Here is a 12025-nt window from a genome sequence, read left to right as displayed (position 1 = left end):
ATCCGCTCTGTTGAAATGTTGCCGGGAAGTGTGTTGGCATCGCTGAACACATTGCCTTCAACTACATCGCACGTTAGACAATTGGGGCTCTGCGCTGTGAACAGGTGGTTTGGGCAAAGCCTTTTTAGTACCGGTGGTGCTGATGAGATCAGCTTTTGTTTCGTTTTTCCTGACGTGAATAGGTTTCTTGATAGGAAGATTATAAAAGTTCATAGAGAAAAACACACCAAGTCATTTGGGTCTACTCCAGCTCGGCCTGTGTTCAGTATGTGACGTTTCTGCACCGTCCTTTGTGCTAAAACACTCAGGAGGCACACCAAAGGCAGACATGAGAAACATGCACTTGCCCTTGGGGGTGGGGGGTGGGGGGCGGAGATAAGGGGCACTCGGCCTCTCAGATGGGAACCGAAGCTTTCATCCTGTGTGAATGCTGCTTCCCGGCCCTGGCATTTGTTTAAAAATGCAGCTTTGATGTCTTGTATCAGTTTCAGCTGTTTCGGTCATTGGGGAATTTTTATCTTTCTGTAATTCTCATGTATAAAGGCAGGAACTGCTGGACTCTTATCCCAAAGGACTATAGATTTTATCACACGTGATGTCACCATCCTCAGCATTGCATTGTCTGACCACTGCTGGGGAGACGAAGTAGTCTCTGCCACAGAAATCTCCCCAAAATGCTGCCAGGGGATTGACTTTTTCCTTATAGTAAACACACACACACACACACACACACACACACACACACACTCGTTTTTAGAGTGCTCTGACCTGTGTTTTATACATGCATATAACATGTTGTTATACACGCATGTAACTGCAGCCAAGTGGTTAAGTTCTCCCGTAGATCCTGCACTCTGGGAGCTGGCGGCTGAGCTGGGCTGCCGGGCACGGTTGGGGACAGCTCTAACAAGTAGTGACCCCGGCAGAGGGTAACAGGATGGAGGGAGGCTGATCTCAGCAGTCATTCCTGAGGACAAGGTCGTTGAGCTCTTCTTTGAAGGCTGAGCCAGGTTCGAGATGTAACTATGGACCTGTCAGTGATTCTGGGGCCTCCCAAAGAGGAGGGCAGAGGGTGAGCAACAGAAAGGGAGTCTAGGGAATGGGGTGAACAGGTGGCTTGGACCAGAGCAGTGCTTGTCAGGCCTGGGCTTGCGTCTGAGTTACCAGGAGGGTTTATGCAATCACGCCTGGCCTGCCCAAGCCTGTGCCAGGTAACGCCAGTGCTGCTGGCCCAGGGAGCATACTCGGAAGCCCTGGGTCAGGTGCCAGGAAACCTGGGAGCATGACCTTCCTTCTGTGGAAACTGGGAGCAGCTGAGGGTTCTGGAGCGATAGTGGTTCTGGCCGGAGCGGCAGTGCAGGGACGTTGGTCTGGTGAGAGATGGAGACAGACTGGGGGAGGGAGAGGCTGGTTAGGACACAGTCTTCCAGAGGCTTGGTGGGAACCGGAAGGAAGTGGCAGGGCCAGAGCGAGGTTCATTTTGTGTGCTTTCAATGGGCTTATTCAGTTTGTAAAGAATAAAAGGGTATTTTCAGTTGTCCCTCTCCCCCAGCCCAGGCCCCCCCTCAGCTTTGTCCTGGCCTGTGCCCTCGGACGGACTTGTCCCTGGGGGCCCCTGCACCCTAAGCTCTGGGGTCTCCCTGCCTCTTCCTGCACGGCGCTTACTCCAGTCACCCCCTGAGAACTCAGGAGTATTTGCAGGGCTTCCCAGCTTGCCCTTGATCTATCTGGAAGGTGTTTCCCACGTCTGCCCCCATCTGTCCCACGTCTGTCCCCGTCTGTCCGCCGACCCGTGCTTCTCTTCCTGAGGCCTCACTACTGACTTTCTTTCCCGAGAAGGCTTCTCCAACTCCTGTGTTGCCTGAAAGCCCACACACCCCGCACGTGTCCCCCCCATCACAGCGCCCACCCAGAGCTGAGGTCCCCACCCCCTCACAGTGACCACCTGGCCTCCTAGCCATGGGTCTCATACTCCCAGACCGTCTGAGCTCCTGAGGGCCACATGCAGACCTGGTTTATTTTGTGGGGCTGTGCTTGTTTGCTTCGTTTGAAAAGGTTAGGAAAATAACCCAAAACTCCCGTGCTTTTTCTTTTTCTTTTTTTTTTGAAAGGAAGGAGGAAATTCTGTTTTTTACGTGAATGATGTTTCATTGAAACCCTTATTCTAATCATTGCTTTTTAAAAATGAATTTTGTTATCTAGATCTGTTGTTAATTTCCAGTGACCTCCCAGCCTTTCTTGTACTTGTGATCTAAACCCCCTGTCTTTTCCAAAAAAAAAGAGAACTACCCACATATAAAATTATTTTTAATAATTGAAGTATACTTAGATTAATTTTGGTGTGTCATTTGCTGGAAAGGTTTCACGGGAACCCCTGTTAGAGTGAATCATTTTATCTGGAGTACCAGAAAACCCAATGTGAACACTCAATACCATGGCTTTGCAGTAGTTACATGAAAGGCTTATCATGCGTGGACGGAAGGTTACGTGTTGGAAGACCGACCGTGGCATGGGACAGTGCTCACAGAGCCCGGCGGGCTGCGGAAACGGGTCCACCAAGTCTGCAGAGGCTCCCAGCTGTCTTCTAAAGACGCACGGAGGGAAATGCGGGCAGACATTCCTCGTGGTCGTCTTGAGGTCATAGGTTATTCCCCTTTGTCTTCTTATTGGCCTTTTAAGTTTTTAATGTTCCGTGTTTTCTACAAGAAGCATACATTTATGATTCACCAACATCAGTAGCCATTTGAATGACATCTCCTCCCTGGACTCTGGGGTAACGGTTCGGGGGTTACAGTCCAGTGGGCGTGAGTGTGCCCATAGCTTCTTGCCGTGGTGGAGCTGCGTGCGAGGGCGGCGTCAGCCCTCCCCATCGTTGGTGCTCCCCTGGCATCTCTACTCATGCCGCCCTGCACAGAAGCACGACCGTGGCCATCTCTGGGTTGAGCTGTGCCCTCCTTTGGGGCTGTAATGAGCCCTAGCCCTCCCTCACCCCTTTCCATTTGGCCTCGAGAGCGCTCTCCCTGAATCAGCCTGCCCAGAAATGGCCCTCTCTGTCCTCCCTTGTGGAAGGGGCTTCCTTACAGGTCTCTTGATTCAGATCCGTACGTCCACGCCGCCCTCAGCCAGCTTGCGTCTGACTGTGGCCTCCAAGGGGGCCTTCCTCTCGCAGCTCTCGCATTCATTCCTGTTTCGCATTTACCCGGGGCTGTGTCTCCCGTTGGACTGTAGCAGACATCCCACCTGAATGAATGGTGCAGCTGGGGTTTGTGGCATCAGCCAGTAGTGTCTGTTCACTTGCAAGGCTCACAGTCTGTGAGGTGGCACGGGTGGTCTCACCACGCACTGAATATCACGTGGTAGTGGTGTCCCAGGCCCTCACGTGGGGGTGTTTGGCTCTCCTGTCCTGTCTGTGTACTCCTCATGGCCCTCACAGTTCCAGGGACAGGGTGGTTTACAGCCACCCGTGTGTGTGTGTGTGTGTGTGTGTGTGTGTGTGTGTGTGTGTGAAGAAACACCACACTCTTGTTGACACGAGGACCTTAAATCTTCTGTCACTTCTGTTCCACCTGGGGTGGTGGTGGGGGTAGGGGTGGGGGTTGAAACTGACCAAAGCGACAATGAGTGTGTGAGAACTCTAGGTGGCACCAGCGCGATCTGGCACCAGAGCTTTGCTGTCCAGCATTGTCACAGTATTGTGACTGAGGACCAATATGCAGGTGCCAAATGGCCTTCTGTGTCGTCTTAACACAAATCCAGCCATTGCAGGCCATCGGAGGTGCTTGCAAACAGGAACCAGCCTGAATCTTCTCTGATTCCCAAATCTGTTCATCATGCATTGGGAAATGCAGAGGACTTGACAAAAGCCCAGATATTTTAGGGAAATTTCACTGTCCCCAGGGGCTGTGATATCCTGTTATATCTTGTAGGTATAACCCTTTCCCACTGTGTTTTCATGTGTTTATTCTTTTAAAAAAATAGTCCTCATTGCTACTGTAACTATTGACTATTTTCTTGAAACAGAGACATGCATCTGTGTATTATCTTTTTAAAAATGAGGAGAAACATTTACTCTATTCCTCAGTAACCCTGCCCGCCCCCTACTCCTCATTCCGGTGGTGGGGTTGAACTGTTGCTGCAAAGTGTGAGGCATTTTCTTTTCCAAGCCTTCTTTTTTTCTTTACCTCCAGTTTCAATCAGTCTAGTCTGCTTCACTTATTAATTAACTGTAAAGGAAGATGAAAGAAGTGATGGATATTATAGCACAGAAAAAGCCATCTGAAAATGAAAGTCACGTGGCCAGAACCTTCCTTACAAGGATCTTGAGCAATGCTATGAGGTATAGTCTGGGTTTTACAATCCCTTCTGTGCTGTGATGAATTTGTCTGTTTGGTGCTTTGGTTCGTGGAAAACTGGCATAAAGATCACGCATTCCACATTTTGCCACCCACGTATTTTTCCTCGTTAATTATTGGAGTCACCAGGTGGTTTATATTAAAAATGCTTTTTGGTTTTTCCTTTGATATTCGTTTTTGTATAATCTTTCATGGTTTTGCCTGCTTTGAAGAATGTTTCATCTCCCCGAAGTGCCCCCGCAAGGCTCACCGGAGCTTTGTCCATTCTTGGGCTATAAGCTGTCTACCACGAGGCTAGTTGTGTCCTCCACTGAAGGCGTGGAATTACAAGAGGTGCCCGGCGGCTCTGTTGTGTTTACACGGCAGCTGGAGGGATTTCCACCTGGACAGACCTTAGCACACCTGGGCAGGTGTGGACAGAAAACAAATAAACCACCCACGGCATGGTGGGGACTGTGGAGAGGGCTCTGGGGAAGCCTCATACCACAAGTCAGAAGCCCAGCACGAGTGGACTGGACCTGTTGGTGGAGGGCGTTGCGAGTAACGTGATGGGGACCTTTAGCTGACGTCACAGACACTCTGAGAGGCTCAGAGGCCTGTCTGTCTGCTCGCCTTAGGTCACTATGAGATAGCTGTATTTACTTAGTTAAGTGAGTAAATAAACAGAGAGAAGCAGTGGAAACTCTGTGACCCCGCTGAGCTGGGGACTCCCGGAGCTTTCCTGCAGCCCAGCACCCCGTCCATACCCGGAGGCCCTGTGCAAAGGTATGCGGAACAGGAGAGGCAGGGCATTCTGTTTGTGGCCTTATGGGGGGGGGGGGCAGGGCAAGGTTTATTTACTTATTTTGAACAAATTTTGAAGAATAAGGGCTGGTTCACCTTTTGGAGCCCGTGATTCTTGCTCTGCATGACGGCAGGGTCTCCATTAACAGACGTTTCAAAAGAGCATTCCCGCGCAGAAGCAGTGGGAAGCACCTGAAAGGGATGGTGTAAGTCACGCAGACATAGCCGTGACTTCTTTCGGTCTCTCACTCCTGTCTTGGCACAAGGTTGTCCTTTGTGTGAAGTCCCTGAGTTGTCTGTGTTCTTTTTCAGGAGGAGTGAGCTGAGCTGGAGGCCTCACTCCTGGCATGCCACCAAGTTCTCTGATAGCCACCCCGAGACGCCGGCCTCTCAGTTCTCCTCTGCCAGCGTCTGCCCTTCTTGGCACGGCCGCCACCACGCGAGGTAGGCGCTGGTTTCCCGTTAGGAGGATGGGGACTTTGACACGCCACAGACACTCATAACAACGCAGCCCTGTCACGATGGCACCTCTCTTGACTTGAGAATGATTTTGTTTTTCTGATGAGCAAAGGCGATTGACTCACCAGTACTGGTAGGACGCTGTAAATCTGTTTGCTGTACAGGCAGGTGTACAGTGCTTAAAACAGACACCAGGAACGAAGCAGAACAGGTGGTGCTTTCTCATTTATGTTGTTTAATTAATGAGTCCAGAGCCTGGAGACCTACCTTTTTTGGCGGAATCCCTTTGGGCCAGCTGAGTTGGTAGTTCTGAGCCCACTGGGACAGGTGTCCATGTGACACACATGCCCACAGCCACAGCCTTCTTTAGAGACTTTTTAAAGTTAAATGTACTGGGTGACATCGATTAGTAAAATAATACAGGTTTCAAATGTACATTTCTATACTGTATTGTCTATATGTCACATTATGTGTGTTCACCACCCAGAGCCAGTTCTCCTTCCATCACCATATATTTGACCCCTTTTCCCTCGTCTACCACCCCTTCTTTTGAAATTTTTGCAGGCATATTGCAAGGCAAGAGCTACTTAAGTTTTGGGCAGGTGCATTTTACAAAAGCTTGCCCTACTGTGCTATTGTGGAAGGACAGTGGTACCTCGGTTTTTGAACGTCTCCGTTGACGAACATTTCGGTTTACGAATGCTGCAAATTTTATGGATCTGTGGTATCATTAGGTAGTAAAAGTCGTGCTAAATTTGCAGTTTTAGGGGTTGATGTTAAAGGTCTGGAACGGATTAATCCATTTTGCATTGCTTTCTACGGGGAAACAGTGCCTCGGTTTTTGAATGTTTTAGAACTCGAATGTTCTTCCAGAACGAATTATGTTCGAAAACCGAGGTACCACTGTATAGGGAAACCAGGGGGCTTCACAGCCCCATGCCAGGAGGACGACCAGTCCTGAGGACCCACCAGTGGTTTCCCACTGAGAGCGAGAAAGAAGGGGTGGGAATTGTGGGTCGATGGAAAGGGGAGTTCTGGTAGATGCGGCCTACCTGGAACCCACCTTTCAGGGTCAGAAGGGCTTACGTGACAGCACCAGGTGGGGTTTGGCTTGGGGACACTCTAGCTCGTCACAGGGTGGTGATTGGTCACCTCAGGTTAGTGGCCAGTGTCCTCATTAATATCCTGCTAGGATGACAGTAATAGCGATAGCAAAAAGAGTGGCTTTTATGTGTATCTGTGTGGGCACATGCATGCGTGTGGGTCTGTGTGTGCTTGAATGTGTAGCTGTGTGCTTGCATATGTGTGCACATGCATGCGTTCCTGTGAGTGTGTTCGTGTCTGTATGTGTGTGTGTTTGGAGCTAATGTTAACCGTCTCAAAATCCGTTTTTGACTGTTACTAAATGCAGGTCTGCTGCAAAATTGCCAGGTAAGGGACTCATGTGAAGTGAAGGAAACACATGTCAAACACAGCATTAGCTATTTAAAGTGACAAGAGATGATGGTATTGGGAGCCCAGGGTAATTTTGAAAAACCACAGATTCTCAACTGAGTGGTAAAACCGGGGAAAAGTGGGCCTTTTATTGTTGAAGTGACTTAATGGAATAGAATCTCCCTTAAGCCCGTATAGTGTTTCTCGATTAAAGAAACGGGTACGCTGCCCACGTCTGTGTGGAAACCGTGCTTACGCGTTATTTCTATCTGCTTGGACTTAGAATCTCATGGAAAACTCACCTCAGGAGTGTTGGTGAGCGAAGGGAGAGGAGTGAGCTGCATTTCTGAGAATGGACCCTGGTCTGTCCTCGCAGGAAAGCGTGTAAAACCGAAATGGTCACCTCCCTCCCTCAGATGACGTAGCCACTTCTCTCGCCCGTGTCCTTGTCACGTGGCTTTCTTTCTCATCCTGGTTCTCCTAAACCTAAAATGGCCACTGTTTTTTGTTTTCTTTTGTTTTGGTTTGGTTCTTTTACCTTGAGGAACGAATGTTCCAGCTCTGTTGAGCTTTAAATGAAAATGTGTAACATGGCTGGATACACAGTCTCAACACATAGAGTGTTGTTGCTATGTCACAGAACAATGAATACCTAAATTAACCGTATATCACCCAGCTTGTTGTAATAAACGTGATTTCCTGTTTCCTCCTCTTGGACCCCCACCTTAGTTAGCAACCTGTATTTTTGGCATTCAGGTACAGCTCCCGTGAACTTGGCAAGGTTTGATCAGGCACCCCCAACGCAGCACGTTTGGTGGCCCTATAAAACCTGTCGCGTGGGTTATCTAGGAGACATTCCATTGACTGTGAACTCACGGTGGAGGTGTTACTACTTTACCATTTGGGTTTGGCAATGTAATGCCCTCCGTGAACTTTCCCTTTAATCTGAAAATCGTTCATTGGGTTGCTTCTGTTGTGTTCATAACCGGTAATAAAAATCAGTTCCTGTGCTAAATCAGGGGTCCACAGCATGTTCTGTGAGGGGCCGCAGAGGAAATATTAATAGTTCAGGCTCTGTGGCCAGTGTCTGCGGTGGTTGCTCACCTCTAGCTCCAAAGCAGCCAGCAACTGTATGTGTAAACCAGTGGCTCTGTGTCCCCATCAAACTTGATTTGCAAACACTGGAATTTGAATTTCCTATCATTTTCATGGGTCCCAAAATATTTGTCTTTTGATCCTATACCACCCCCACCATTCACACAAATCTGGAAGCCGTTTTGAGCTCTTGGGCCTCAGTTTGCCGAGCACCGCACTTCAGTGGTGATTGATGGGAAAGGTGTTGACAAGGGCATCGCTGGCCGGTGACCACTGGAATCCGTCCAGCCTGTGGGCCCGAGGTGAGAGGTGGCTTGCAAGCATTGGAAGGTATCTGTAGGATGCAGACGGTTGCTGTTTGAATTGCTAAAACCTGGATGTGTTTAAGGTCACCTTTCAGGTCCAGGGATCCCATCCTGGGAAGCGTTGTTGTCACCTGGGCTTGTGATGTCCTGCTTAGGGCCAACTGCATGCCCAGCGCTGTGGTCTGCCTCCCTTTGCTGTGTGCGACTTGATTCTAAAGTAAGGTCCCTGTGGTTCTTCTCGTTGCTAGTTCCTCCTCCCAGGACCTGTCGGGCGCGTGGGAGCAGACGAATCTGCAGCGGACCTCGGACCACTTCAGCTCCCTGGGCAGCGTGGACAGCCTGGACCACCCCTCCCAGCCCTACCCCTCCGGACGCCTCTCGGCTGCCAAGTCCAACAGCAGCATTGACCACCTGGGCGGCCCGAGTAAGCGAGACTCGGCCTACGGCTCATTTTCCACCAGCTCCAGCACGCCTGACCACACCTTGCCCAAGGCTGACGCCTCGTCCACTGAGAACATCCTCTACAAAGTGGGCCTGTGGGAGGCGTCCCGGCCAGGCGGCCGGCAGGACCCTCAGGGCCTGGAGGAGAGGCTCGGTTATGTCCCAGCCCGGCTCCCCTGTGACAGCAGCCGAAGCCCCAGGCCGGAGGACGGGCCTGAGCCCAAGCTGGCCACTTCTGGGAGGTCCAGTTTTGGGCCTGTCTGGTATGTTCCCGACAAGAAAAAAGCACCTTCTTCCCCTCCCCCGCCCCCTCCCCCTCTCCGAAGTGATAGCTTCGCTGCCACCAAGAGTCACGAGAAGGCCCAGGGCCCTCCGTTCTCAGAGGCGGCCACCACCCAGCGCTTTCCGGGCCTGACACGGGCTCAGCCCCGTGGTGACTGGAGGCCGGAGCTCACCGACCAGCCGCGGAGGCTGGCACAGCCCAGCGATGGGAGACCCGGGAGCTCAGGCTGTGCAGCAGATGCCCAGCTGGATTGCGGGTGGCCCTCGTCCAACGCCGGGGCCCCCAGCCGACTCCAGGCCTCTCTGTCCAGCACAGATGTGCGTTTCCCGCCGTCCTATGGGTGCCGCCACCTGCGCCAGTACAGTGACGAGAGTCCCTTCTTCCATGAGGGCCCCAGGGCTGCCCCGCTTCCCAAGGAGCAGCCACAGGGGGCCCTGGCAGTGGGGCGGCAGGAGCGTCCCGCCCACTGCTTCCAGGACGACAGCCCTCCTCAGGCCAGGTGGCCCCATGCTGCTGACCAGACGGGGGACAGTGGTGGGCAGAGCCACTTCTACTGTGTGACCACAAGGCAGGGGCTTCAGGGGAGTGCACAGATGGCAGAGCTCCGCGAGGACGACTGGCATTGTGACACACCTCTGGGCGCCCACGAGTGTCCTGCCACACACTCAGCCAGCTCGAAAACCCACTGTCTCCTTCGTCAGCATGACGAGGCCCTGTACGCCCAGGATGGGGAGAGGGGGTGCCCAGCGGACAGAGGAGCAGGGGGCCACTCACCGGGAAGCGAAGAGCCACAGAGAGCGAGCCATGGTGACAGGACCAGTGTGAAGAAAGTCGCTGACATCTTCAAGTGGGCCGATGGGGACAGCAGCAAGATCTCTGCTCACAAGACGCCCATGCTGCACTCGCTGACCCAGGAAGGGAAGCGCCGGCCCGCGGACGGCCAGGGGGGCACTGACAGGCCGCCACCCTTCGATGGCCAGGTGGGAAAACCCACACGGAGGAGTGACCGGTTTGCCACCACCCTGAGGAACGAGATCCAGCTACGGCGAGCCAAGCTGCAGAAAAGCAAGAGCACCATGACACTGGCTGGACCCGACAAGGCGGAGGGAGAGGCGGGCAGCTGGACGGCGGCCCTGGTGGGGGCTGCCCCCGAAGCTGCTTTCCCAGGCACCTATAAGGACCACCTGAAGGAGGCCCAAGCCCGTGTCCTGAGAGCCACATCGTTTAAGCGCCGTGACTTGGACCCCAGCCCAGCTGACAGTTACGCCAGCTCAGCAGAACCCAGGGCCGGGGACCACCGTGCAGATGCTGACGCTCCCTCCCGCTTCTGGGAGGCAGGCTCGGCCAGACTGCCCTCGTCCACCGGTGGCGTGTCGCATGTGGCCCGCATCGGGGGCCGCAAACGGTTCACGGTGGAGCAGAAACTGAAGTCATACTCAGAACCCGACAAGATGAACGAGGTTGGGCTCTCAGGGGATCGCCGCTCCCGCCCACACGCCGAGGAGACCGTGGGGACGTTTGCTGATAGATGGAAGTTTTTTGAAGAAACCAGCAGGCCGTTTGCACAGCGGGCCAGGCCTAGGCAAGCACTGCCTGGGCTCCCGAAGGAGAAGCTGGAGCGGCCACAGACCGCGGGCCCCGGGGGTGAGGGGACCGAGCCTTGGTTCCAGGAGAGGACCCGCACCACCTCTTTCGGAGAAAATGCTGGGGGTCCCAGGAAAGCAGGAAAGGCAGGGAAGTCCGAACCGCCGCACAGGCTCGGAACCTTTGCAGAGTATCAAGCCTCTTGGAGGAAACAGAGGAAAGCCTCGGAAGCCAGGGGCTCTGGGAGGTATCACTCGGCCGATGACATCCTGGACGCTGGTCTGGACCAGCATGAGAGGCCGCCGTACGTTCACGAGAGGTCCCGTTCGTCACCGTCCACAGACCTCTACAAACAGGTAAGCTTGTGCACGGGAAGGGCACAGCCACCCCTGACCACCATCTTAGGCATGTACGGGACAACTTAATAAATAATGGCTCCATGTCAGCGTGACTTGGGTGCAGCCCAAGTTGAAGGATTTATGTGCACCAGGTCTTCTAGCATCAACTCGTGTAAAAGGGATCTGGGCACAAACAGGGATATATGTGTCCATGACAGTTGTAAGTGCTGTATGTATTGTCACCCACACAGTGAGTTCCCAGCGTTATCTCTTTCCTCAGCTGTCTTCCTTCCCTTCTCACCTCCCCGCAAGCCTTTAGCTTGTCCCTGCCTTACTACGTACCAAGCGAAGAACTTGGGGGAACCTGTAGAAAATGGTAAGCTCTCCTTTGAAATGAAAAGGGGTGCTTTTTGTGTAAAGGGTTGAGATGACATATGATAGCTACTTTTGAAATATTAATCTCATTTAATATTTTTAGTATCTGTTTCTTTAGTGCTTTTTTTTTTCCCCCCAAATATTTTTCAAGATTGCTCTGGGGCAAATAATGAAAAAGCAATGCATTACCCTGTTGCACTTTTTTTTAAGGTAAGAGTTTTGATGGTCGAAGTTGACGTGAAGCTTTGTGGGAAGCTACATATCTGTCTCCGTATTTCCAAGCCGGCAGTCTCTCTCTCTCTCTCTCTGTCCCCTACATCTGCGTCTGTGCACGTCAAAGGACAGATTTCCTACAGCACCAGAGACAGTTTCTTTCAGAAAGAGCCAGTTGTAGGTTTATTGCACAGTCTTCAGTGTGTGCGTGTGAAGGGAGCTCTCCCGTCTCTCCGTGGAGTCCTGGTGCTGAAAACCCTGTGGCTGCCGTGGGTGTTTGTTTCCGCCCTGGCGGTGCCCTGTGCAGTGTGACCTCTGAGAATTCCATGCTCGCTCAGTCAGGAGGCAAGAATCCCAGACTCT

At 52.3% G+C, this 12025-nt stretch overlaps 1 protein-coding gene across 6 annotated transcripts in view; it reads left to right on the top strand.

The window, feature by feature from the left end:
- The window catches only part of SHROOM2 (shroom family member 2), a 118843-nt gene that overhangs the window by 61391 nt on the left and 45427 nt on the right, over positions 1-12025 (top strand). For 4 of the 6 annotated variants that reach the window (XM_074324193.1, XM_074324191.1, XM_074324192.1 and 1 more), the window contains exons 3-4: positions 5448-5579; positions 8677-11092. The exons of 1 other annotated variant lie outside the window; for it this stretch is intronic. In XM_074324193.1, coding sequence (XP_074180294.1) covers positions 5448-5579; positions 8677-11092 — 2548 coding nt within the window. Of the gene's footprint in view, positions 1-4187; positions 4337-5447; positions 5580-8676; positions 11093-12025 lie in introns of all 6 variants that reach the window. One more of the 6 variants, XM_019718607.2, reaches the window with a different exon arrangement.

Source organism: Rhinolophus sinicus, chromosome X (assembly GCF_036562045.2).
Source record: "Rhinolophus sinicus isolate RSC01 chromosome X, ASM3656204v1, whole genome shotgun sequence".
Taxonomy (NCBI): Eukaryota; Metazoa; Chordata; class Mammalia; order Chiroptera; family Rhinolophidae; genus Rhinolophus; species Rhinolophus sinicus.
Note: the sequence above shows the minus strand (reverse complement) of the source record. Positions and strands in the feature narration are given on the sequence as shown.